The following is a 27,740-nucleotide window of genomic DNA, read 5'->3' on the forward strand; positions in this document are numbered from 1 at the left end:
GGAATACCAAGACCAGGTAAGCAGGCCCAAGCAACAGGAACAACTATCACTGATTACAAATAAAGCATTTTAAAGGCAGTGTGTCCAATGAATATAAACTGAACGTTCACTTTCAGAGTAGTGCAAAAGTAGTGGATTCAACTTCTCTATCAGTGCTGCTCTTTAAAAAAATACAACTGCTTAGGCACAAATAATTAATTAGGGAAATATCTGTAAGTGTAAAAAGCTATAAATTTAAATTGAATTTTGCTGAATAACAATACAGCTATAATATGCCAATATGGAATGAGTAAACAGATATGCAGGACAGTTATTATATATCCTGAAATAGTAAATAAAAACCTAATAATTAAGACTGAGTTTTTTGACATTCAATATAAAATTTTCTAACATGGTCCCCCCATAAATCCGTTCTAAATGCAGGCTGTTATTTTAAATCTTCACATCCCCCTGTATATTTTCAAATGGTTCATTCTGAGACAATTTAAGCAATAGGCCTACATATGACTCGAAACTTTTCCCTGGAAAATTGTTAGGAAGAACATAGGAATAAAGGCAGTATAAACTGACTGACTAACTAGCCAAACAACCAATCAATGAACTAACCAACCAACACTTGACAGCAAACTGTAAAATGATCATGACGCATTTTAAATTATGTTTTTACAACGTGATTTACACTTCCACTCTAACCCCAGAACCGTGGGTGGTTCCAGACCTCTGCTACTCATATACAATGCACATAAAGAAGGGACATGATATGAAACCTACAGTTTTCCTTTTTTGATTTAAATGAATTATTCCTGCATATTGAAAGATGGCTAATTAATGCAGTAAATAAACCTTGGCTATCATGCAGAAACAGCCCTATGAGGTATGAACAAACTTATACTTATATGGCCGAAACAGATATCAAATTGAATTCTGAAGTCTGATTCTCCAGGTTATGAAATGTTAAGCCATTACTCAGTAAAATTTACATTTATACTTAGCAGACGCTCTTATCCAGAGTGACTTACAAAAGTGCTTTGTCACTTACTTATAGAATGTATCCTAGGCAGCACAGTAGGTTACGGTTGAGATACTACTGGTTTAGAATATTGTTGAAATAGTTCCAGTATCACAGTGCTGAACAGAAGGTTTTCAACAACACCTCTGATGTGAGGTCATTTTTAAAAAGCTGAAGGTTTCGACAGCACCTGTGATGTGAGGTAATGTTTAAAAATAAGACCTGTGAGACCATCCCGTCAGCTCAGGCCAGCTCAGCCAAATGCTTTCAGACACGACTACAGCTATACACCTGCACCCAGCAATGACAAGACGAACACAGTCAACCACTGGCTCTGGACCTAAAAAGAAGATGCGTCAGTTTGGAATGAGCTTTACATTTATCACATTTTATCATGTTTCCCTCAATATATACTTCCCTGAATATAATAGAAAAGGTCTAGAAAAGGTCTTGGCCACAGGAATTTTGAATAAAATAGGGGCTGTATTTAGATGAGATTTAGTTTGAAGAGGATGGATGCCAGGGTCTTTCCTCCTCGTGTCAGGTGCACTAAGTCTGGTGTGGACAGTGAGTGCTGCTGAAGAGACACCGAGACCAGGCACAAGATGGGGAGGTAACTGAAGCCCTGTCACCAGGAAAGGTAGCAGCAAGTGGAAAATATTCTCTTACAGCATTTTTAATCATGGTCATTCTCTTGAATTTCAGTTATTGCACCAGCTCCACTTGTTAGAAACGATTAGATTAACAGCATGTGCAATTGATTTGCAGCTAAGATTGGGGAAGAGACACTCGAATACCTCCCAGAAGGACCCCTGGTGATCATTAGTAGCAGGATGTGTATATACATGTATATAGATGATCTCCTAAAAAAACATTCCTGATTAAAGGCAAATATGAACCAATATATCACATTGCAAGGATATTGGTAAAAATTCTAATTGTGGTATGTGTTGCAGCATAACATAACTGCTCTGGTAAACTCATGATGCAACGTGGCTAAAACAACCAAACACTCTTCTGATGAATGTCTGTTATAGAAAAGGGTGCTCACGGAACACTATAAAAAAAAATCATAGTTTGTAGTAGATATCATTTCTATAGTTTAACTTTCAGTGTTGAAAAGGCTAATACTTTGAGTAATGATATATAGAGATAGTAATTTTATAATATAAATATTTATTGTGCAGCCCTACCAATAACAATTTTACCCACATTTGTATAACATTTCTTATCTCTCTGTAGTCCTAAACAGCACTAACAACCAACAGCCAACGATCTTCTTTCTCTCCTGACCGTTTCTATAAGCAAAAATGCTTTAGGCCCCCTTATGTCAAAAGGTTGCTTATCTAAAGCTCATAGGATGCCCAGCTGTCAGTGAAAGCTTGCTTGAAAGATTACATTTATTCAGTAATGTGATCAAGCAATCAACATCTAATCGAGGGGGAAATACTTTATGTAAATAGTAAAAATAAAAAGCATAAAAGTGACTTTCTAAGATTGATTACCAAAATGAAAAACAAAGAGTCATAATGGATTTATGATGCAACATACTAAAATACCTTTTATTTGTATACACCTTTCTGGTACTGTCAAGTTCATAGTGTCATGCAATAAAAGATATAAATATGGGACAGAGGGGGAGTGTTTTTAAATAATCATATTTTAAAAGTTGTAATTATTATAGCTGTAACTTATTCTCAGATCTCTAAGGTGCCCAAATCAATGCAATTTTAAAATCTAGACTGAAAACTCCTGTGCTTTTTATAAAATCCATGGGCTTTGCACTGTAGCCATGTGTTTTCTTTTAATCAGTGTACTTCCTCCAATGTTTAATTCCTTAATCTTTTTCCTTTTGTGTGTCTATTTATTTACATTTTCTTCTATGCTCTTCTTCTCCTGCATGTAAATCTCCTCTGTGAATGGAGAATGCGATACAGATTACTTCGGCTGTTCTGTTCTATAAACTTTGTTTGGAGTCCAAACCCTCCACCATGAGAAAGCAGTTTCCTGTATGCTAAACTTCACAATGATATATCCAGTGCTTTGTTAAACATGTAGTGTAAAGTATTTGGTAACAGATCCTCTGGGTAACACTATGGAGTGCATGTATGTGAATGATGCAAGGTAATACAAACAACTAACAGTAACTGTGAATTGTTGGTGTAATTAAAAAGAACAACTGTGTGATTTATTTATATATATATTTATATATATATATAGTGTGTAGATATCCCTTGTGTGGTGTTCATATTTTTGTTACTCAGCCAATGTTTGACCCACCGCATTATTGGGTTTCTAAATCAATATAGCCATAACAATTTATGTAATCAAAATACCAGATGGTTTCCTTATGACATATACTAGCAATAAAGACAGGATATACGATTAATATTTAGTGTTTACCCCTTTTAAATCATATTTATAAATGATAGTGCAACCCGTTTATGTGCCAATGTAAAAAAAAATTAAAAATGTAAAAAAGGAAAATTCAATATCAGCATATAGGTGGAAAAAAACATGTTTATTTAGACCTCTCTAGCTTTCTGCCAATTTCTGTGTCCCACAGGGATTCTGTGGATTCCCCTTTGGCTAAGAAAACTCCAGCAAGGATAAGAAGCCCAAGGTATGCACGTAAATGGGTTTGGTCCATGTCCTTCCAACCTTCTCAAAAAACACCTTCCTTTTAAATTGGTGCAATCTAGAATACTTTTTGAGATGTCATCCAGAATGAAAAGTTCAAAAGAAGACTCATTGTCCTGGACGTGAGTAACTGCCATCCTTGTTGGCCCTGGTTGCATCTTTCTCACATTGGCAGACCTGCGGAGTGGCTCTTTCTTTGGCCAAGGAGACCATTCAATTTCACCATTTTTTGACATCCATATTTCTCCACATGCTAGCTGCTGATGTCCTGACTGCTGTTGGGCTGGTCTGGCGGCTGGCTGGTGAGGGATTCCTGAGGCTGGTTGTTGACTTTGTGTGTGTGTGTGTATAAACATTGCCTGTCCAAAAAAAAAAAAAAAAAAAAAAAAAGTCTCACAATAATATTTCGTTGGACTGCCTTTAGCTTTGATTACGGAATGCATTTGCTGTGGCATCGTTTCCACTAGCTTCTGCAATGTCACATTTATTTCTGTCCAGAGTTGCATTAATTCCCCCCTTTCACCATTAAACATATCCCTGAGTTCTGTTTTTCTATGATATAATTTCATACCGATGACAATCATTCAAGATTTTTAACACACACACACACGATTGATGTCAACTGTTGACTTGTTCGATGCATTTAACAAAAAGGTAAAGAAAATGTTCATGAAATTTTTTTATTTAATTTTTAAAGTGTCCAGTGCACTTTCAGGGCTTCTTTCAGAGAACTGTTAGATTAAAGGTGACAAATACTGTGAATTGAACTTGATAAATGTTAGTTCTGTCGCTTTCTGATGAGTTTTGGTGGGCATATCACAGCGTCAAGTCTCACTGCTCAGAATTTTGCTGTAAATATACAAGCCTAGAAAAACAGTATACATTTAAGGGACATTTACATTAAGGTTATAGTAAGTCTACTGGTCTAATTGAAGACTTAAATCTTAATTTCATGTACATCACTTAACCTACTAAAATCAAGGATTATTTAGTTATTAACTACCTGAAAGGGCTGTACTCACATGAACAGGAATGACAGTGTTGACCTACCCGAGGGTCTCTGAAGCATGGGTAGCTTTGGCTTACTTATTTTTGACAGCAGATTCCTAACAAATTGCATGGGACATTGATATGAAACGTTTGATGCAATAGGTTTCTGGGGTTGTGCGTTTTAAGATGTCTGCAGAAAACATACTGGGGATGAGTTGAAGAGCACTGTGAAATTGAGACTGTTCTCAGCTCTCATTTGAAGTGTGTTAGTGGTGGCTTAGGCAATGCTATGTGTGGCAGACCAGAACACTAGTTCACAGAGATGCAGTCACAAGAGCACCATGAGGCTTGAGCTGTTTGGTACAGAGTGAAGCTGACCAGATAGCCCATGGATGGGGTTTCCACTGTGGAACTTGACTGTTCTTCTCTGAGACTTCTTAGTCTTGAAGATTTTAGTTGACATCAATATTAAAAATCCAAATGAATATGAAAAACTCTCAATCTTTAAGAAATTTATAGATAAAGTTAGTATTATTTTAAATTTTGAGGGAAGGACTATGTGGGACACCAGCCTGCAGAGGAACAGAATGCATTGTTAGTAATTCTTCTCACTCACACAGCTCTAAAGCCCAGTTGTCAAGACCAAAAATAATTCTAAATCTAGACCAACAAGAATTCCCAATGTAGATTCAATACTGGTACTGCACTTTAGCCCAAGAAAAGACTTGATCTGCGTCTGGACAGCTGGCCCTAATTTGAAAGCCTAAAAGCCAATCAATCAGTGAGGCTCCCGTCATCTCTTTCTCTAATGTTATAAGTTTTGGCCAAACTCCCCAAGCAGAGTGGGAGACGCTGAGCCCACGTGGATGCAGGCCAGCTGGACCAAGGACAGGCAAGTCTACAGGCCCTTTCCAAGTGCCTATATGATTCCTACCTCAAATGCAAGGTCAGGGCAATCCTAGCAGAAAAGCAAAGAACACAGTGGGATCTGTGCTTATTCCATATCCTACAGCATATCTGCTGACCGAAGATCAGGACTTTTGCCTCTTTTTGAATCCTATATTAAATCATTACTGTTATGTGAACAGTGTGCCTGATCCTAAATTAGTGCTCTTGGAGGCATTTAACAAATAAGCATGCTGACTGTGTTATTTAATACACGTTAAAATGTCTCTCTGGCATCTAGAACCTGCAGGAGCAAATATGCTATAAATAAACAAACATTATAACATTGCACCCTCATCTTCCCTCGGTTAGATTTCATCATCCACATGAGGTCTCTGCAGGGCAGGAGTTCCTGAACGGCAGGTGGTCCTGGGAGTCTCAGGACCCACTCCTGAGCTGGAAGTCTCTTTGGTCTTGCTGAGGTGGTGTAGCGGGTCACAAGATCGCCAAGAGCATCCCGGACTTTACGGAACCAGACCTGAGCAAACCAGTGGCCATGCTCGAGTCGAGTACACGCCTCTGAGGGCATCACCGTGAGACTGGTGTACCTCGGCATCAAGTGTGCTGACAGACACCAAATTGCTGCAGCTAATGACAAACCTGAGCCCCGTGGTGGTGGAACATGTCAGCATCGTCCACCTGCTAAAGGCGGCAGTTGGAGATGTTCCTCCACGCTTAAAGGAGATGGTGAAGAACGTATGCTAAAGCGCAGTTTGTCTAGACTTGATCTTACGAGATACAATGTGAGAAAGGGAAAGGTGCATCATTATGCACTATTCAGCTATGCCAATCTTCCATGTTGTGAGGAGGCATTTATGACCAAGATTTTTGTTCACAATTTTGACAGATGATTTCCACAAGGGGGCGTCTGATTGCACTTTTCCAACCATGTCCATCATAACAGACATAATTGTTATCTGTTTAAGGCCATCTCAATAAACAACAATTTCTACATGAACTCACAATCTCCTTCTCCCTCTCCCTCACCCACGCTAGTGTTGGTTCTCCAGTAGAGGTACCCATGCCCTGTAACATTACTTCAGTCTAAATGGGGAGGGGGGGGGCATGAGTAGGTGTTCAGACCTTAAAAGAAACTGGTAGAATTGTTAAGACTATAAATATAAAATATAGAAAACTTTTTCCATCCGTTTTTCATGGGTTCATTTGCCCAGTGTTGTTTTAAACCCCGACAGACTCCGAGAAGCTCATGATCAAAACTGAACTTTGACAGTTCAGAGCGTTTCCTGCCCTTCAGAGGCTCGGGCTCACGAGTCACTGCAACTGTACAGGCAGTTCAGCCTACCAATCATGCAACACCACGCTGCCACTGGAAACATGACACATGGGAAACTGCCGTACGTCTAGTAGAGCAGTCAAGAGGCTGGGAAATGCTGTGAAGCTGGGCGGGGCCACGATGAGGAGACGCTGGGAGGCTGAGGTTACCTACATACATCACTCTCCTTTCCTTACATTTTACTTGAATGCTGCTCCGACATCACCACACAGAGCCAGTTTTCTAAGCTCGATTACCTCTAATCTCATTACCCTTTACACTCAGAGCGGATGTATTTACTCAAACATCCTTCACATCCGAGCGCAGGTTCTGAGCCTGACAAAAACAAAGAGCTCAAAATGTGATACTTCAACTGGACAATTCTGTATTTAACTTAAATTTTATTAAAATAACCATTACTGATGAACAGTATATAGTCGCAGTCTGCAATAAAACCTTCAAAGAGCCAGATGACAAATCACTAAAGAATCAAAATCATTTTTAAAATGCTGAGACTAACATTTGTAATCAACTTTTAGCTGAACACTGATGTTTTTAAGGATGTGAACATTAACTGTTCATACACGTTCCAAACAACGCTTGATAAATGTGTAAGGAACTGATTGGATGGTTATAAAACTTCACACACAAAAAAGCCCAGCAACTGAGAAAGACTGCAAATTGTTTTTGCAGGAGTGATCCTCACAAAGGCACCCACCCCTGCCCTCTGCCACCCAAAACTGACTGGCAGCTCCTGGATGTGCTGTCTGCCTTCAGGGCCACACAGTCATGTCAAAAGACATTCTTCAACTGCAACACAACTACAAGTGCCTCTTCCATATTCACTATCCTGAAAAGGCCTTTAGCAAAGCAGTATGTGATCGCAAGCTATAGAAAATATTGTCTACTGTACTGTGAACTGAGCCATGAAGTTTATGTTGTTCAGTAGCTAAATTACAACATTCCTACAAGCCACCCGTGGCAGTATCAGTGACCTCTTCTACAGCGTTTCTGTTTGCATCACAAATGGGCATCTACTCATTTGGGGAGTTTTAAAAACATACCTAGATGTAATCTAACAGCTTGTTTTTTTGTATGACATAGACATCACCTCTGCCTATAGCAATGATGACATCGGTCCCAGAAACACAAGCACATGGATGCACATGCTGAAACCCCCCATCTGGACTTCAGCCCTTTCAGGCCAGAGCTCAGTCTCTCCTGCTAAGGGACTCCGGTCAGAGCGCAGAGGCAGCTTTAGCAGAACCTCCAACAACTTCTGGCTAAACCAAAACTTCTGGAAACTTCTGGCTAAACTGAAGCAGCTCCACTCGATTCTGGGGCTCCGTTGCAACCCTGCCAGATTACTGGCTGCAGATCGGATTTTGGCACGGACTGTCCCGTCAGAAGACAGGTAGCTTCATGGAAGTCAAAGTGCAGGAGTTGATGTCGTCGGTGTGCGCGGCGCGGTGCAGGGAAGGCTCCGAGGCACTGCGGTTGATCTTGGGGAGCGAATGCTGCAGCAGCTCAATGGAAGACAAGATCTACAGAAACACAGGCAGGAAGTAAGCCATTAAAATCAGTTCAATCTGCATTAGGTCAGTTCCAGTATAAACTGGAAAGAACAAACTATATGGAATTAAAATGCTGCTTAGATTCGAATGGAGTTGAATGGTCAGTCATGAAACAAAGTAACAACAATAAGATGGAATCAAGTGAAGAAGTATACAGGGAGAAAACTGAACATCTTGAGTAGAGAGTATAACCACACCACAGTATGACGTGTTCCAGACAGAATTTGAACAGTGGGACAACAGCTCCTCATACCTGTGGGAATAGAGGCCTTTCCTCTTTGGACTTTTTGATGCAGTCGGCTACCAGTCGCTTCATGGCTTTGGGGCAACTCTTATAGAGTTTACTGAGATCTGGGGACAGGTAACCCCTGCCAACCATAAAGATAATCTACAGACACGAGCAACAAGGAGAGTTAGAATAGAAGGAATGACACTTTGAACCAAGCCCTGCCTTCCTTCTGCTTTAAACATGTGAAGTAGAAACAGTGCTTGACTACAATCAAGTCAAACCCTACGAGTGTTTAAGAGTAGCACAGCAAATCAGGAGTTATGGTTTCAGAAAGCCATCGGATGCATATCCTCATGACTCCTGAGGTCTGTTTGAACAGAAATACAATCTACACTGGGACGTCAGGGCATTTTTAGACACCAGGCCTTCAGGTCCCACACAGTTTACTAAGAAAGCTCTGTGCCAGGGGGATGGAGCAGGACCACACGCCAACGCAGCAACCCAGCACACGAGGCGGGAGCTGGGCAGCGGGTCGGGCTCGTGATGGGGTGCTCTGGAGCTCAGCTTGGATTACACGATAAATTTAGTTTAGTTTTGAGGCTCCATAGTAACTGGGCCAGTAGAAGTCCAGAAGTGGCATGCTTCTCTCCCTCTGTCCCACTTTCTCTCACACACACCCACCAACCCACAAATTTTCAATTTCACATTTTGCTGATCACCCTAAATGTAAACTGTTCCTCAACTATGAGACAGAAACAAAAGTAGCTTTTAAGCAGTTATGTACACAATCTGTTTCACTAGGGACAATAAAGACAGGGACACAATACAATATCAATACCATTTAAAACATGTTAAAACACTTTTCTCTTTCAATTAAAAACCACCAAACAAATTTAAATGACATTCTGTATTAAACACAATACAAATGACTGTAAATGTATCTTAGCAGATAGAAACATACAAACCATCTTCGTTTAGGGGTTTGGTGGGGTGAGGCACTGTAGCAGTTGTTAATTTTTGTAATTACATCCAGGCCATGATGTACACCATTAAAATATATCTACCTGATCTCTGTTAGCTATGTGTGAATACGGCAACTCCCCCGTCATGAGCTCATACAACACTACGCCATAGGAGTAGACATCCGACTGGAAGCTGTACGGATTGTTGTCCTGCATCCGGATCACCTCAGGTGCCTGGGTGGAAACAGAGCAGCTCTTTCCAGCTGGAGTAGAAGGTGTGTTCCCACAATTGCCAAACTAACAGGTTGCTCCTCCAAACAAAGGGATGGCATATTTCTTTCACTGAATTATACTCTTTACTATTTATGTATTTGTGTAGTCCAATGTCAGGCATTCACTAAAAGAATGCATTTATTACTGAATTACTGAAAAATATAGGTTTATGATACAAGAGTTAAGCAGAAGTTTCAGAGGCCATATTTATTCAAATCCTGTTTTTAGGGATGACCACTGACCATCCATAATATAGATCCTGACGGCTGTTCCACCTGATGAGAACCACTCCACCGGGACTTCACCGTGGCCAAGCCAAAGTCTCCAATCTTCACCGTCAGGCCCTCGTGCAGGAAGATGTCTGTGTTTGAGTTAGAGGTGCACAGGGCAAGGTTCTCTAAATGGTGCCCATGTGTGGTCACGATCACTACCCTAGTTTTACTGCCAACAGATGCTGCTTTACAAAAATGACACCATGACATATGTGTATGCATGCAGGCTCCAAAGTACAAACTCAATGCAACAAAAGTGATTACAGTGATCCCTAACACACATGAGAACCTGTGATCATTGGAACTAAATGGACAAACCTGTGTTTTCCAATTAGCCCAATTGTATAACATGGTTACTAAATGACCTCTGAACGGGTGAACTTTCTCCATTTTGGATCTGTGAGCTGTGCATGTGCATGTCTGCAACAGGACTCCACATGGAAAATAACTGCCACAGGTGTTTAAAAAAATCTGACTGAAAAGGATACAGGAAGATCGGTCACCAATTAAAACACTGAGGAGGTACAGAACAAGCCACAGTATCACTAACCGAAACGACTGGCCTCGTAAAATTATGCGACAGGCAGAGCGCTACTCGCACAGTCCAGCTCTGAAAAACAGGGCCAGGTTCTTGGCTCAGGGGCCATCGGTGAGAATCTGACAGCCGAGACAGGACGAAGGACACTGCATAACGTTAACCTCTATGGATAACACCCAAGAAAGGCCTTGCCTGCTCTTTGGCATAAAACTGCAAGATTAAACTTTGCATGAAACATGAACATGGTAAGAAGCCTGATGAATACTGGGAGCACATTCTTTGGTCAGATGAGACCAAGATAAATGTGTTCAGCTCAGATGGAGTCCAGCATGTTTGGCATAAACATGGCCAGGATTACCAGTGAGTGCACAGTCCAGGCTGGGAGGCATGGAGGGGGGAGGGAGATATGGGGCTGCGTGACTGCAAAAAGCATTGGGGAGATGACAGTTATAGATGACACCACGAATGCCAGTGGATGCACCAAAATACTGGCTGACAGATGACCCCCAGTCACCAGAAGCTTGGCAGAAGAGGAATATTCCAGAATGAGGGTAAGCCAACGCTCACTGCCAAAATCATACAAGAGGTTCTTAAGAAGAAAAAAGTGAAAACCATCACCTGTCCAAGTATTTGGCCTGACCTGAATCTGACAGAACTCCTCTAGGGTATTTTAAAATGAAAGGGTAGAGGCAACACAGCCCCTCAACCAAAGAGCAGATGAACATTTCTCCAGAACATCTCTTCAGAAATGTGTGCAATCCTGGTGTTAAAAAATAAAAGATCTGAATCTCAGTTTTGTAGTAGAGTTCCTTCTTTGGGGCCTGTATATTTAATATACTAAAACTAAACTGTCAGTTTTAATTTTACATAAAGAACAAATACCCTACTGTTCATCTTATAAGTAATGCAATTACTGTAAAGTGATCCAATTTTGATTCATGTGACAATCATTTAAGTCTCACACACACACACACACACACACACACACCATTTGGTGTGACTTGGTATGACATCTTAATGGTTTTTAATCATTGCTTCGTGTGCTCTCTTGAGAAGGATACTGTTTGACTTCATGTCCCGGTGGATGATGTTCTTTGCATGCAAGTAACTGGAAGAAAAGGAAGAGTGTAAGATCATGTTAAATAACCACGTAAAAGCGCTCTACATCAGAGAGGACATTTCCCTTCTACATCAGGCTGAACTCACTCCATGCCCTGAGCGGTCTGCCTGGCGATGTCGATCAGCTGGAACATCTGGAAGTTGGTCTCCAGCACATGGAGGTGTTTGTACAGGCTACTGCCCTCACACCACTGCGTCACAATGGCCAAGTTATCCCTCGTCATGTAGCCCATGAAAAGCAGGATGTTGACATGCCTTGTTTTGCTGTGGACAGACAGAGAGAGTGCTAAAAGACGTTGATGGGAAGAAGTAAGGTATCAAGTGCAAGTGTGTACCCATCCTGCTTGCTAAAGCTCAACCTGCAATAATCACTGCAGAGCAACTTAAAAACTGTAGGCTTCAGTGTAGGTACAAAACACACTGCAGTGTTGCTTTAAAGGAATATTCTATTTTCATTTTAAGCCTTAAAGAAATGTATTTCTGTTCTGCATTTAAAGTAATTTACCGCTGTAGAGTTACAGATGATGTTAAAATTGCCACACACACACGGCAATGATTTCTACAGGGCACAATTATAAGATATAATTACAAAATGCTTTCAGAAACTCTAATGTACAGCCAATATAATGCCATAATATCCACCAACAGCTGGAGGACCAATTCTTTTGTAAAGCAGGGACCTGATAAAGAAGACAACGCTATGCTAAGCCATATTGCTTTAAGCGTTTAATCTCACCGCAGGACTGCCACTTCGTTGCGGAAGGCCTGGAGCTGCTCCGGCGTCGGGTCCGTGACTTTGAGAATCTTCACTGCCACGTCACCTGCAGGTCAACCGAGAGACAAAGCACGGAAGTGTTGCGAGGCAGCACAGAGGCGACAGAGCATGTGCAGACCCAGAGCAGCAGGCCCATTACCATGCCATTTCCCTTTGTAGACAGTCCCGAAGGAGCCCGAGCCAATCCTGGACTGCAGCATGACCTCACTAGCTTCGATCTCCCAGTAGTAGCTCGAGTCTCTCTTATCCCGTGGCCTCTGGGACACAATACGGCAACGTCAGCCAATTTTTAACAAGGGGAAAAACAACAGAGCTTGCTGCCTGTATACGGCTGTCCGAGCATCAAGCCTAAAGGAAACTGGACTGGATTCAATAGGGTTGCTCGCTGTAGCAGTATGTAGTGAAGTTGCAGTATGAAAGCCTTTATGGGGAAAAAGATCATGTGTAATAAAGTGCACAGCAGAGTTACTGTTCATATTCACTACGTGGCAAGAGTAAGTTCAGAGCAACAGGAACTGTATTAACTAAGGCTTATCAGTAGTGTTACATCTGTTTCTTCTCTTGCGTTTCTCACAGGATGCACTTGAGAAAGGGGAAGTGTTACTCTGGTTCCACGCGGAAAAAAAGGGCCAAGGCAAAGAGCTTACAATTTTGTTTTTCTCCTGAGAATTGAAGGACGACACCCTCTCTTTCTGAGCTGGTGCAGGTGTTTTAGACTGGGTCCAGCCAGTCGGACTCTGGCTCGGGGAACTACCTGCTACAGAAGGAAGAGGGGACACAAAACAGAATGAGCATCTCACTACTGGAATGTATAAATGCAACACCTCAATCCAATCGTACCCAGTATTGCAATTTTCTTCTTACCTGAGCCATGCCCATGACGTATTACATCCTAAAAAATAAGTACATAAAAATGTAATAAATGTAAATAATCTTAAATGCAATGTAGCTAAACAGCACATTAGTCCTTTCATTCACACTGAGGAAAAGTCCCAGTGTGCCTTTCTAAGCAGCTTACAGAGCAGCTGCTGACCTCTGGCTAGATCAAGACACTGTTGCGCATTTAAACCAGAGGTGTCGGGGAGGCAAACAATACCTACTCTTCTCTTCAGACAATACTGGTGGCTCCAAGAGCTGGGAGAGGCATTCAGGAAATCTAGCTACTCCGCAGAGCAGCCCAACGAGAAGAGAGGGAAGAAACAAAAACAAAGAGGGAAATGGAGAGAGGGTGAGGGTGAAAAGGGAAGTGCACAGGGCACTGGCTGGTGTCCACATCAAAACACGAGCATGCTCTGAAGAGAAACGCGTGACAGCACGCACCACTGCAGTAAGCAGACCCTGTAAGCAGTCATCACACCTGCTTTGATTAATCAGCCATTTATTAAGCCCTGAGTGTATTTTAGTGTGGCAGGAGTCCAGACCTGTAAAGTTCGACAACCCTTAACTGGACTTCAATACCAGCTAGTGACAAACAGAAGGGATTGTGGAAGAGGCAGGCATAAGCAACCTGAAAGAAGAAAGTTTGCAGAAAGTACAGTGGTGAAGGAGTGACAGAACAGTGAGAGGAGTGAAAAGGGCAAACAAGAGCACAGGAGCAACAGGGATCCTTCTGGTGCTCTTACCCTGGCTAATCAGAGCAGAGGAGAGGAGCCAGGCTTTACCTCAATCAGGCTGCCATCAACAGGCAGGGCAGTGCTGACCATGTGCACATTGGGTGTTGAGGTGGAGCGCTGCCTCTGAGAGAGAGCCCCCCCTGCTGGCGAGTATGGGGTTGTACAGCTGAAGACGTAAGGGGTCGAATGTCTGTGCAGGGAGCTGGAAGACAGGAAAAAAATAAATAAATAAATAAATATTAGTCGGAGGGCCGTCGTGCCAAAAGCACACCAAGCACAGCATAACTCTCTGGGCCCCTGACAAAATGTGCTGAATGTTTATGTGAGTAACAATGACCTTCAACCAGGATGACCTTCAAAAGAGTCTGGGAAAGGTTTATTTAGACTTCAGACCACACCATTCTAACTATATTCACTCTTTCTCTTTGCTTGACTGAATCTGTGCATTCAGGTCAGTGTTTTTCTATCCGAAAGAATGGCTTGTCGTAGTTGACCGGAGATAATGTTAACAGGAAAACCACCACCACTAAAAACAGCACTCTAGGACCAGTTCCAGCTAAATGTGAGATTAAAACATGCATGTCAAAATATCCTGGTGCACCTGTGGAGGATGGCAGGCAAAAGCTGCCCACAGAACCCAACTCAAAACCGGACGGTGGACAGTGGCATATGATGTTGGGGCAATTAGGGAGTGGGTGTATCTGGCAGTGCTGGGGGCTCATCCTTTGTAAGGACTTTGCTTGTGTCTACAGAGGTGCGTGCAGACCAAGTTCAGCTTGCTGTGTGGGACGCGGCTGTTTGGACATTCAGGTGGCAATGAGCTCAGCTTGAAAATGACCAGGCCTGAGATTCAGAATGATAGCATAATGCTTGTCAGTGAACTTTAGCTCAGTTCTTTCCACCAAGTTAAGTCTACAGGTTGAAACTTAGGAGGCCAGAAATAAACTCTGTCCCAATCAACACACAGACATAGGGAAAGATCATTAAAATGAGTTGAACTTTAAAAACAGCTGCCATGAAGACATACTCCACTAACCGTACGGTGTGTCTGAGTTCCAAGAACACTGGATCAAGCAAACCCACAGCAGAGCTTAAACCAGCCTAACAGACCACAAGCAGATCCCTTAAAACTCTGGTAGGAGAACAAAAGCTTTTACCTGCTGGGGATTCGGGTGAGGGATTCCCTCATTCTCCTTGAAGTAAGAGGAGGTAGAGCTGGAGCTCCACTCTCACCTGGAGTTGGGAATAACCTGCCAGGAAAATTCAATCGTTCATTTAAAAACAACACTCATAAATCAATTCACTTAAAAAAGCCAAGATGATATCTGGTCATAAATCATTAGGTAAGTACATGTCCACCCACTGTGCCTAATGTTTGGCAGGAAGCAAAATTTACACTGATAGCTGCTGCACTGCTTCAAAAGCAGCTGGGCTTTCACTAAAAAAAAAAACACCTACATTGATCCTCTCGCTCCTTCTCATTAGTCACCAATAAACCAACAAATCCTGACAGCTTATCTTCATCACTTACAAGGTGGTTTGTTATCTCATTTGTAAAACCAAAACTTTAAATGTCTCATTTCTATACTTTCTCCTAAGCCTTTAATTACTTTTTTTCTGCACTTATACGAGGTGTAAGTTCAGGACAGAGTGCTGAATATAGTTTTTCTTGGTAAGAATGCCTGGATAGACAAAACATTGTGAGCCTCACAGGAGTTGCCTGATATTACTCCAGTCCACACACATCGTAGGAACTTTCGTGCTGCAATGCTCATGGAATTTATAGCCACATGTCTGGCAACGAAAGCCACTCAAAAGGAACTTCTGGCACATGTCACAGAACGCCAACTTCAGAAAGGTTTTCCGGGCCTAAAAATGAACAGGAAGGGTTCATGAGGACCAGGACTAAGGTCAGTACCAGAACTGTATACTTAGTGTTACTTAAAGTGCTAGTGTTCCATGGAACTTACAAAATTGTGGGTGGTCAAGGGTACATGGTCTAGGACCTCCACGAGCAGTTCCTCTCCGATCAGAGACGTCGAGTCCGTGCCCCAGTCCATTCGAGACTTTTTGCTGCAAGGTTAAAGAGGAAATTAAGCAGTGCAGAAAAACATGAACAAAAAAGAAGCTTCTGCATTAACCAGTTTGTTATTATAAAGAAGTATTTCTCAAGACACAGCTAGTCTAAACATCAAAGATGAACTCAATCAAAAATGCTCTAGTAATGAAGACTGCAATAATCTCTAAAGAGGTATATCCTTGGATTAAAATATTCATTATGGCAAAGAAATAGAACAGATAAATATGAACCACACTTCATATTGCAATAAGTAAAATTTTAACATCAACAATCCACACTGTGTAGTTTGGTTTCCATCATGCCTGCAAACAGCACTTGGTCCCACCCAGCTGCATCTTATCCACTGACCACAGTTCAGTGGTTTAGACAACAACCCCACAATTCCGCTCACTGTTTACAATTGTGAAAGTGCACGTTTGAATGCAACAAAAACATAGTAATGTCTGCACGCATATGACATGAATGTCTAACTTTTTTTTGTTTGTTTTTTTTTGGAAGACCCTTTAGTTAAACAAAGGCAGAAACAAATAAAATTCCAAACATTAAAAGAAGCACAGAGTCTGGCCATGGCAGGGCAGCTCCTACCTCCTGTGGGCTGCGTGGAGCTTGTAGACAGCACAGCACTCGGGCTGCAGACCCCGTACCTTCAGGGCTTTGATAAGGCAGCTGTGCAGGGACATTCCCGGACGCACGTTCACCTGAGCAAGTGACAGCAAACAGCATTTACACTCAGTGTGTTAGAAACACTGAATCTAAGTGTGAATGTGATGTGAACAGAGCAAAATATAAAGCTCTTGCTAAATTAGTCCTACGCTGACACTGTCCTGCGCATTATAGCCTTAGTCAAGTATGGAAAAATGTAATCCAATTATTTACAAATAATAAAAAAAAAACACAATACAAATATACCGCAAAACGTTCTACTATATTTGTATTTAGTCAAATCTTTTGAGAGAGCCTTTTGATACAGCGACAAAAACAACAGTGTTGCAAGACAAGAAATATTAATATAGATTTATTGAAACTAGAATACTAATTGACTTGACAATTGATGCTTAAATGATATGTATATGTATGACTACTGCGCTAGTGCGGAAGCACTGAAAAGGAGCAAATTATTGTGCATAAGATGCACATTGGTGTTCTGGTGTTCACTGCACCTCACAGACTTCACCGGGATAAGGATGGCTACTGAGTCTGAATCCTCTCAAGGCTTTTTTTCATGCCATCATTACCGGTCACTTGTCACTTTGGCTTGCTTAAATAAATAAATAAATAAAAATAAAAACTATACAAAAACTGAAGTGAACTAAATGCAGCCCCCACTTACAACAGTGCGCTGCTGGTTGGGGAGATACACTCGGATGGTGCTACTGGTTTTGGCGTCAGAGATTTTGCTGTCATCAGAAGCGTGGCGCTGGTACGGAAAGCCCTGCACCACCGTGGGGGAGACACAAGCGCTCTCAAACACGGAGTCCTTCATCCCCAATCCATTGCTTATGGTCTTCCAGGCTCCTTGGAGGTGCTCCATTGGGATAAGCTTATGAGTCTATGGATCAAGCACATTTACATTGGCACTTAGCCGCTGCTTTTATCCAATAAAAACCCTTACAATTATGTCTCAATACAACTTGAACAATTGAGGGTTAAGGGCCTTGCTCAGGGACCCAACAGTGGCAACTTGGCAGTGGTGGGGCATGAACGGGCAACCTTTGGTCATGTAGTGAGAAAGGGAACTAACGGCACCGTTCTCAACTCAGCAAGCCTTTTACAGAGGTGACCAGAGCACATGAATAAGCAATCTCCTATCTATTACAGCAACACAATGCCCAAGGTAACCTTTCAAAGAAGCGCATTCTGTGTTATGTTTTCTTTATGACAGTAATACCTATAAATGCTCCCTATAGCCTAAAATACTGAAGTTATATTACAATACTATGCGATCGAGATATATTTTACAATATATTAAGATAAAATGGCAAGCCCTTGATTTGATATGGTTGGGTTGCATTATTTATACCAAAATTATATTTGATGGATCATGTGAATGCCATGATTAATCACAACACCCAATGACCATTTGACTGACTGGTCACAATGTTCACAGCGAACACAAACTTCTGATTTGTTTTAGTACATATTGAATCCCTTTGCAATATCAGTACTGCAAAGGCCAATATTTTGATAATGATTAACAAACAATATAGGCTGTTCAGTCCTAGTAATGTACCCTGGGCCCCCAGTGTTTAAACCTTCTGTTATTAAAACCTCACACTCAGTCGGATATGACAGGATTTTTACAGACTATCTGTGCACAGTTGTAAGAAAGCTATGGTGATATTAACCTGATATTACCTTGATAACTTAAAATGGTGTGCTGATTATTGAGTTTTAAATAATTTTGAAATAATTAGCCAAATAATCTAGAATGCCCAAATATGGATATTCTAATTCCAGGGAACTAGACACTCATCAAATTGTTGGCACGGATCCTTCTTAAGACCCCAAATGGTCTCATGGCGTTTCCTGGCAAACAACATACAAACACTGATGGGGTCATCTACTAACCTCATCAATTAGCTTATCACAAAAAAAGAGCAAGAAGCAGTCAAAATAAAGGGCTATAAATATAACTGAACATTTTCATTTCTCTTCAGATGCATCGTGTCCCAGCCATATTCTAACATATCTAGGCTACCCTGCCAAAACCTTAGCTGAGCCCATACCTTAATTAACTGCACGAAAGGTGCTATATTAGGACTGGAACTAAACAGCAGGTGTGTTCATCACCACCAGGGCTGTGTCCTTGGTCTACTCAAATTTGCAAAAGTGTCAACTGTAATGTATTAATCACATTAGAAAAGTTGGATGGAGTACCCAGCAGTTTTCCAAACCTGCCGTGCATTGGTATCCAGCTTAAACAATTCACATGAGCCAAATAAACAAGAGCTGCAGAACGCTGCCTACCCGCATGAATACGTGAATATAGTGAAAGAAATCTCGAAGAAGTCCGTTTTAGCAACATTCACATATACAGTGATAACGCTTAGCACTGGAAATTAGACATTTTTTCTTTAAATTATATCCCTGCCACCTTCTCGGAATATTGGTTATTTACATCGCTATCTTGATTGAACGTTTTCTGTCATTATCTTACAACACGATATAGCATAAACTGCGCAGGAGACTCATTTTAATGAACTCTTTCTGGATAACAGAACAATGGCGGATTGCAGTCAGGCCGTATTTGTCTATTTGTAATATCAGAAACAGATAAACCGTTATTCACTTTGTCAGGGCTCTTATGTCAGCACTGCTCCTGCCACACGGAGGAAGCGTAGCAGGGCTCATCCTTCTACAGGTAACCGAGCAGAGTAGAAGCGAATTGGCACGTTAAAGTGACAAACGCAGCGTAAACTTCACATCAAACCTGTACACATCCTCCTTCCTTTTTTGGACATAAAACGTGAAGTGATAGCTACCTACATGGCACATATAACCGGCTTTGACTTTTTTTTTACCATATGGTCCTAAAAACTCGTTTTCATAGATCGCTGGCTAACGAACCGTGTCACTAAAATAGCCGAAGCCTAACCCGGGTTAGCTAACCTGAGCTGGTGACCTGAGGGTCGTGCTTCACAACCTCAAACCGAGAGCAAATCTAATTAATGTTAGTGCTTAGTAAAGAAACCACAATCCTCCCTCACTTAAGAGAGACGAGGTTAGCTAGCTAGGCTAGCGTTAAGTTTACACTCCAGCACTGAGTCACACACTCCAAACACTGTTTACACTTTTGGAGCCGCGCAAAGGAGGAAGCAAGCTAGCTAACAAAGTTACACATTTTTGAAAAGCTGTTAACCAAGTGAACTAGTTAGTTTTCGCGCTAGTTAACCTAACCTAGCTGCTAACCCTAGCTAACCTAACGCTAGCTAAGCTAGCTATTCACGGGCCCTCTCCAACGTCCTTCATAAACCTGGCTAACTAAAGCTAGCGGTACTTAGCTTAGCAAGCAAGCAAGCTGTTAGCTAACACAAAGTTCTAAATCATCAGGTAAACGTACCTTAAATGACTATTTTTGAACGAGTGCCAACATGCGTTACCGTTTATAATTCATCAAGTCAAATAAAGCAGCGACAGGTATATACGAGTCACAAACAGACTTACCAGGAAAACTTTGGAAACTTCAGCTCCGCCATAACTTCAAGAAAAAGCGGAGATCTGATGACATCACATTTGCATATTCAAATAAGAGATGGGACGGGCGGTGGGTCCGCGAGGAGCGTCTGATCTAGAGCTGTTAGGCAATAGATTTGTTGTTAACAACAGTCGACACAACCGACTACCTTGTTCTATGAAACATTTTAAATCTGTCTCAGTAATGTGGAACAACAACCACCTACAAATCTTATTACCAGCCTGGTCTAGAGAAGGGGCGATAAAGGGCTCAATCATTCGTCTGACTGACGTCGACGACTGAAATTGGATCCCTTGATCATTAGCCATGTGTGAATATTAAACGAAAAAAAAAACAGTGTACAAATAAGCTTATTAATGATATTTTAATTAATACTAATTTTAAACCTTTTCCTCAGCTCAAGTTGTGAAAAACGAAAAGGTTAAAAACATTTTACCAGCAAGTTGCCAAACGGCCTCTGGAGGCACGGATATCGGATCTGTTCAAGACGTCAAGTAACAGTAAGTGCCTAGGAATAAGTAGCTAATAATATTTTAAGACAACACACTGACATTTAATTGAAAAGCTAAAACACTAAAAAGGTGAAATACTGAGACACATGGTCTGTTTCCTTCATATAGGTGTTTTCTGATCAATTATGGCTTCGCCGTATGTTCACACATATAATTATCTACAATACACAATTTTGTTGCAATTTTCACATTTGAAAACTGTATAAAATACGAGAATCTTGTGCCACAGATGCACTTTTAGAGGCAAACGTTTACAAAAGTGGTTCTTCTTCCACCGGAGTTAAACTTTGTGAACAGTGACTGTAAAGTCACATGGAGACCGTTGGCGTGAGAGCAGCCGAGTTACCAGAACTGAGATTTGGGACTCGAGTCTTCACAGGACTGAACAGAAAATGACCCGGTGCAACAAGTGTTGTATCGCTTCTATGAAAACTAACCAAGAGCATCGCTGGGACGCTCACACTAAATAAAATAATCGTCTTTTAAAATTCCGTACACATAAGCAAGCTGGTCATTATAGGCGGGACAGTATCGTTTGCAAGCAACCTGATTTGACGAATCATGGGGGCGATGCCCATGCTCACGCGTTTCTTATTGGCTCAGGTTTGTTTTTGTGAGAGCTTTTATTGGCTACCGGAAACGTCAATCCGAACAGACATGCGCAGTTCGTATGTGCTGCATCGGCGAGGGGCGGAGTAAACACCAGTGAGTCACGTAGCTAACTGGCTAATAGTGAATCTAATAGGTGAGTCCAACAAATGTTAAGTTCTTTTCGCCAAATTGTTATTATATCGATTTAAATTAATTGTTTGATTAAGAGACTCTTTAAGGCTGGACAACAGGGATGTCCAAAATCAAGTAAACATCCCTGAAAGTAAGTTTACTTGGGCGACATAGCTGGCTAGTTTCCTCTCCGAGGGCTCGTGGCCTAGCTGTAGCGTGGCTGCGCGGGAAAGTCTTCTCAGAGCTGTGCGTGAATTGTTTAATTTTTGTAAAACACTTGCACTTTTACCCCCAAATTAATTACTCCATCTTTAGTGGATAAAGAAAATGTCTACCATCCAGATTACACCGTCGATGCTGTTGGTGTCTTTGGCAGTGTGCGCTGCATACAGTAATGCGGCCCAGTCCGGGGAAGCTCGCTGAAGTGACCGTTAGTCGAGCAGCCAGCTAGGATAATGTGCTAATTATCCTGGACAGCGCTAATGTCGTTAACGTTAAATTTTTTTCCCCAAGGGTTTGTTGAAGTTTCTTTGCCTAAATTTCAATGTGTAGTGACTGTTGCGTGTTGCACTTTCCATTCCACGTGTAGGACTGCAAGGTCGGCTCCACTTTCTCCAAGCCGTAGGGTTAGCTAATAGGTTAGATACCGTAGGGCTGCCTAGCTAACATAGCTATCTTGTTAGATACCAGGTAACTGGAACCCCAGCTAGCTGGTGATTGACTCCGAACGGTGCTCCAGCTCTCCGCTTTACTAAGTTACGTTGGTTAACTAGCGTCTTTGACTCTAAACGGTACTCCAGCTAGCTGTTTTACTAGGTCGGTTACTAGCGTCTGGCGGAGTGGTGCGCTGGCTGGCTCGGAGCTCCGTGTCCTGCCTACTTGGCTACACCAGTGGGGAATCACATGGCATGTGTCTTAGCTAGCTACATGCTACGGGAGTCTTTAAATAGCCACATCTTAGCTCGCTAGCTGGCCTCGCACGCTTTCATGGATGGATATGGCTAACTGGCCATGTTTGTTGTATTGGTGGATTTATCGTATTTAGCATATTTTATAGTGGTGAGGGGAGGTAAATCTAGCCTGCCCGTCGTGAGGTTAACTAGGAAACTCATTACTTTAATACAAGGGATGACAATGGCGTTATGAAGTTATTTAGCTAGATAGGGTAACTTTTTTAAATTTGCTGTTTGGCGCGTCATCTGAGTTTTTCAAACAGTCAAGATATTTTTTTTTTTTTTAAACCCTGTTTAGATAATGGATATGAGTAGCAGTGAGTGCTTCGGATGTGGCCGCTCTGGACACTGGGTGAAGAACTGTCCTAACGCTGGCCGTGGCCGCGGGAGAGGAAGGGGCCGTGGAAAGGGTAAGGACGTGACCCCTCCCCCCACTTATACCCGTTAGAAGACAGATCATTTATGCAAGTGGTACGTTTCTGAATTTTACATATTACCATTTTGTTATTAATTTCTCCCTAGATCTTTTCTGTTACCGATGTGGAGAACAAGGGCATATTGCCAGGGACTGTGAACAGACCGAGGATGGTGAGACACTGACTGGTTTTGAGTCATTTGCATTTGGGATGTATTGCCCTGAGCTGCCCATGTGCTCCGAAATCCAACCCGAGCGGGATTTTTCTTCCTTCCCGTTGCAGCATGCTACAACTGTCACAGGAGTGGCCACATCTCCAGGGACTGCAAAGAGCCCAAGAAGGAGCGTGAGCAGTGCTGCTACAACTGCGGCAAAGCTGGGCACGTTGCTCGTGACTGTGACCATGCCAATGAGCAGAAGTGCTACTCCTGCGGAGGATTTGGACACATCCAGAAACTGTGTGATAAAGTGAAGTGCTATCGGTAGGTGTTTTGCTGCTGAATGAGGAATAAAGCTGTGCCGTATTTCACTTGTTGCCTGTTACAGTATATGCCATTTGAGAGTATATTTAACCAGAGCAAGTTCATATATTCCAGTTAAATGTTTTTTGATGTCACAGCTTTCACTTGATCCAGCAAATCAAATTAAGCAAAATAAAGCATATTGATCACAAAGCAGACAAGTTGTGCATACCTAATGTAGCTCTTGATGCACATTTATTTATTTATTTACTGATTGTCCATACTGGTGGAAGAGACGGGGGGGGGGAATTCCTAGCTGTGTCACGCTAAACTGGTTGTGTGTTTTGGTTTATGTTGTGCAGGTGTGGTGAGATCGGCCATGTGGCGGTGCAGTGCAGCAAGGCCAGTGAGGTGAACTGCTACAACTGTGGCAAAACCGGTCACCTGGCAAGAGAATGCACGATTGAAGCCTCTGCATAACCGGTTTCCTTTATCATCCCCTCCTTTTCAGATTGATGGTTGGTTGTATTATTTTCTCGGAATCCTCTTTATTGGCCAGTGCTTGGCAAACAGAGGCTTGTCCCGGGCCAGTGTGCTTCTTGAAATGTTTAAACAAAAAAAGAGGAAAAAAGGGGGTGAAAAGTCTTTCTGCATTTAATACAAAATGTCTATTTAGTTTGGTAGAGGTGTATGTATAATGCTTTATTAAAAGACCCCTTTCCATGCCGCTGGTGAGATCCTCACTGACTGGGACACAGTGTGGTATGTAGGAACCCTGGGCTCAGAGTGAGCCCTGGCAGTATGAGGCTAGAGAGAAGTTGAGGGAAGCCTCAGTTTCTGGATTTTTGTTTCAATCAAGTCAGGGGAATATAAACTGGCTTAGAGTATGACCGGGACAACCATTCGCACCACAGGAATCCAACTTAATCCAGGCACCACAAGCAAGGTGGGCTTTAACTTGTGCAGAAAAGTTATATTGATGACAGAATTCTGAAATATTGAGAAATTAAGTTTTTGTTTCCTTTTTTTTACTTTTTTTAAAAAGTCATCTGTTTGCAAGTGTAGCAAACATCGCTTATTAATGCCTGAAGTTAGATTCCAAAAGTAATTTTAGTCATTTCTATCTTAAATTATCAAACAATAAGCTTGTGGATTTATCAGTAATTTGCAAAAGGAGAATGTTTTCACAGAAATCAAATATTATTTTTGTACAATATCACTTGGACTACTGTAAGAATATCATTTGCTTGTACTCAGTTTTTAAGTCAGAAGGAAGATGCAACTGAAGTCCTATAACATAGAAAATGTAATTTTAAACTATCAATAAAGCTGGAGGAGGATCTGGAACCTGATTACACTTTTTTTTTTCCCTCTCTTCAACTGTTGGGACTTTTAAAGAACAACAGTGTATCAACATCTGAGTTGAGAAATACTGGGATAATAGTAAATGGTGTTTCTACTATATGTAGTGCTTCACTTGAAATACCTACAAACCTTGCAAGATGTATGGATAAAACAATTTGCAGAAATCAAATCATTTAATGTTTTGTTTGTGGCTGCCCATCTGTTGTACTAGTTTGTCTTGGGTCTGTTACAAATGCAATTCAGCAGATAAAGGCCTGTATTCTTTTAAAGCAGAACCGAGGTTAATAAGTTCTCTCCTTGGTTTACACACTGCATGCACCTCTTCTGCATATACAGAAGAAAAGGTTTTTGAAGATGATTAGATGTCTCAATACAAAGCTGTGACACTGTTATACTGGTAGAGTTGCAAGACAAAACCTTTGCTAAGTGAGAATGTGCTTCTCAATGTGGACAAAGTACATCTGGGGTAATGCTCTGAAAGCAGACCAATCAAACCTGAGACTTTTGAAGGCTGCTCCACCTCCACACATGCAAGTCTCCTGTAGTAGCCCCAGTAACAACCATGGGGTCAGGGACGTGAGATTATTCTAGTTAAGGTTAGGAAAAAAATGGAGTGGCATATTATTTGCAACTGACATTTCCTAAAGAAAACATTTAACAACATCCTTAAGTTTATATACATTTTATCATGTATTACAGTATGTCTTAATTGTATACCAACTAGTAGTCTTTTAATCTGGGGGTTTTTTTCTCTCTCATTCCAGTTTTTACAGGCACATTGTACAGAAATGACCTATCCTGTCTTTAGACATATTAAAAAACAAAAGCTATAAAACAATTTCAGTCATTGTAGGGTTATAAAATGATGGGATCAAGGTTTGGTCAGATCGGGACATGACCATCAATACAAGAACAGAGACAATCAACAAAGGAAAGGATATAAAAAACACAAAATAATGAACAAATTAGTAAATATCAGGATTATACTGAAAATAACTGCAAAAAGCTCTTGATTTAATCAGGGATTAATCATATCAAATATCAAAAGCAGTGAACATACCATTTTGGTTATATATGTATGGATTAGTAAGAAATGTACCACACTGATTTTTCAGTCATAATATTTTTACAGCCTTCACCTGCATATTGTAAATGACATGTTGCCATTGAGGAACAGTAAGAGAACAGTACAGGGCAACCTCAGGTAGTTGATGTTTCTTTGAAGTTTATGTTGTGTTCCTTATGCAATTCATCAATAATTTGAGGAAGGATCTCCATTTCGAGCAGAGGGCTCTGTAGCTCAACGTTGTGTTGGCTTGCACCAAAGCTCTTCTTCCTATATCTGTGTTTTGGCTTGAGAGAACGCAGAGATTCTACCTCGAAGCCTGTGTGTCTCTCACTAATGCCCAGAATGAACGTCAAGTCTTTAACCAGTAGCAAACACCACAACAGCAAACCAATGAGAACACTGAGCATGACCCCTACTGTTAAATTATAAAGGCTTCCAGAACATTGATGCTGCAGACAGGCAGAGAACTCAGCCTCACTGAGCCTAGCGATGGGTCTGTGAGGTAGTGAGGCAGGACTGGCACACGTAGGGCCCTCACCAGCCACAGCTTGGTTCTTCAGGACCCAAGCTCGCAGATACTGGATGTCACAGCCACAGTGAAAGGGATTTCCTGACAGATTTACCACCTGAAGGCTCTGCAGCATGTCAAAATGCCCAGGAGTAACTGAGCTCAGCTGGTTGTGCTGTAGGTATAGTTCTGTGGTGTCGGGAAAGTTTGGGGATTTTCTTGAGGCCCTGGGAGATGCAGTTAACCCTCAGTTCTTTAGAGGGCAATATAGAGCACTTGCAGGTGTCTGAGTTGATTTGCCCAACTGATAAACCCAGAAGAAGCAGCACTGAATTCAGTGGGGAAAAAAAACCATTGTAGATTCAGTGAAAAACACAGAACTTTTCTCCTAATATATATTTAAAAACTAATTGGATATCAATACAGGAAATTTATCGATTTGTTTTTATGAAATTGTAAACTTCACAGCCTTTTAAGTAGTTGCTATATTGGGTATCCAACACATACCTTTCATTGACCAACCTGCACTCAAAGAGGCTTTTGCAGCTTTTCTCATCCTGTTATAAGTGAAAATCTCATTTAGCACTTCTCTTTACATTATAGTAGATAAGTGTCCATTCCTGACCTTATTCAACCAACAAGTCTTTTGAGTAAGTACATTTCACAGCTCACTCTGGGTCATGTGACTGCAGGAAAGCATCTCTGTGGCCAGAGATAAGACTCTACCATGCCAAAGTTTTAATGGCCACACGATTATACTTGTGCGTTGATGCAGGAGAAAAAATACTGACTGTTAAAAAGTAACTTAATGGCATATCTGCTAAATAAATATATAGTGTTCCCTGCTGTCAGTCATATATTTTTAATATGCTTAATTAATCTTTAAGTAATTCGACCTCAAAACACAGGTTTTCATGCATAATAACCAGAAAGCTAGTCTCAGCTCTACTTGTAGTGGGCTCTAAAAGATGTGTAGGGAAAAAGCTTAATACTTGAAAAAAAAAAACGGTCTCCCTACGAGAAGAGTGCTTGGACCAAATTAATTGAGTCGGCCATGATATGGTCGCTTGGTAACCACGGGTGATTTCAATTGCCTAGTTGTTTTTACAGTTTTGTTAAAGTACGCTCTGCACTATCAAATCATTTCACTGTTTTTAGTAAACCAAATCTGTCTATAATGTGCCATGCATTTTCCAATATCTATGCACTTTAATGCCTAGTCTTTAATGAATATTTCACTCTTTTGC

At 41.4% G+C, this 27,740-nt stretch overlaps 3 protein-coding genes across 9 annotated transcripts; 1 reads left to right on the plus strand and 2 right to left on the minus strand.

The window, feature by feature from the left end:
* Positions 1-7,238: 7,238 nt before the first annotated feature.
* On the minus strand, positions 7,239-20,609 carry raf1a (Raf-1 proto-oncogene, serine/threonine kinase a). Of its 5 annotated transcripts, none has more exons than XM_027001716.3 (18): positions 20,457-20,609; positions 17,623-17,841; positions 16,878-16,990; positions 16,183-16,285; positions 15,924-16,081; positions 15,370-15,462; positions 14,261-14,414; positions 13,700-13,759; positions 13,464-13,491; positions 13,247-13,353; positions 12,739-12,856; positions 12,561-12,645; positions 11,912-12,088; positions 11,767-11,813; positions 10,138-10,256; positions 9,725-9,856; positions 8,685-8,819; positions 7,239-8,401 (listed from the first exon to the last, which is right to left on the minus strand). In XM_027001716.3, exons 2-18 carry the CDS (start codon positions 17,821-17,823, stop codon positions 8,261-8,263), a joined length of 1,971 nt encoding a protein of 656 aa, XP_026857517.1. In that variant the 5' UTR covers positions 17,824-17,841; positions 20,457-20,609; the 3' UTR covers positions 7,239-8,260. The 5 variants fall into 5 exon arrangements, with proteins under 5 accessions (XP_026857517.1, XP_026857515.1, XP_026857516.1 ...); XM_027001714.3 differs by having other exon boundaries at positions 13,247-13,356; positions 20,457-20,606; XM_027001715.3 differs by lacking the exon at positions 20,457-20,609 and adding an exon at positions 20,353-20,447 and having other exon boundaries at positions 13,247-13,356.
* Positions 20,610-20,848: 239 nt separating this feature from the next.
* cnbpa (CCHC-type zinc finger, nucleic acid binding protein a) lies at positions 20,849-24,898 on the plus strand. Of its 3 annotated transcripts, none has more exons than XM_027001721.3 (5): positions 20,849-20,987; positions 22,974-23,085; positions 23,198-23,263; positions 23,374-23,572; positions 23,914-24,898. In XM_027001721.3, the coding sequence occupies exons 2-5, from the start codon at positions 22,977-22,979 to the stop codon at positions 24,029-24,031; spliced, it is 492 nt and encodes a 163-aa protein (XP_026857522.1). In that variant the 5' UTR covers positions 20,849-20,987; positions 22,974-22,976; the 3' UTR covers positions 24,032-24,898. The 3 variants fall into 3 exon arrangements, with proteins under 3 accessions (XP_026857522.1, XP_026857521.1, XP_026857523.1); XM_027001720.3 differs by lacking the exon at positions 20,849-20,987 and adding an exon at positions 21,590-21,744; XM_027001722.3 differs by lacking the exon at positions 20,849-20,987 and adding an exon at positions 21,733-21,873.
* Positions 24,899-25,264: 366 nt separating this feature from the next.
* Positions 25,265-27,667, minus strand: gp9 (glycoprotein IX platelet). Its single transcript, XM_027001719.3, is given in 3 exon segments — positions 25,265-26,690; positions 26,692-26,821; positions 27,001-27,667. Coding segments are annotated over 3 exon segments (753 nt in total). The 5' UTR covers positions 27,050-27,667; the 3' UTR covers positions 25,265-26,116.
* Between the last annotated feature and the right edge of the window lie 73 nt (positions 27,668-27,740).

Source organism: Electrophorus electricus, chromosome 24 (assembly GCF_041902795.1).
Source record: "Electrophorus electricus isolate QZ-2024a chromosome 24, ASM4190279v1, whole genome shotgun sequence".
Classification (NCBI taxonomy): Eukaryota; Metazoa; Chordata; class Actinopteri; order Gymnotiformes; family Gymnotidae; genus Electrophorus; species Electrophorus electricus.

Coding starts and splice junctions, on each gene's coding strand:
- cnbpa (XM_027001721.3), top strand. CDS start 22,977: ATGGATATGAGTAGCAGTGAGTGCTTCGGATGTGGCCGCTCTGGACAC. Junction 23,264..23,373: donor CTGTGAACAGACCGAGGATG/GTGAGACACTGA, acceptor TTCCCGTTGCAG/CATGCTACAACTGTCACAGG. Junction 23,573..23,913: donor GATAAAGTGAAGTGCTATCG/GTAGGTGTTTTG, acceptor TATGTTGTGCAG/GTGTGGTGAGATCGGCCATG.
- raf1a (XM_027001714.3), bottom strand. CDS start 17,823: ATGGAGCACCTCCAAGGAGCCTGGAAGACCATAAGCAATGGATTGGGG. Junction 16,991..17,622: donor CCAACCAGCAGCGCACTGTT/GTAAGTGGGGGC, acceptor TCACTTGCTCAG/GTGAACGTGCGTCCGGGAAT. Junction 16,286..16,877: donor CTCCACGCAGCCCACAGGAG/GTAGGAGCTGCC, acceptor TTAACCTTGCAG/CAAAAAGTCTCGAATGGACT.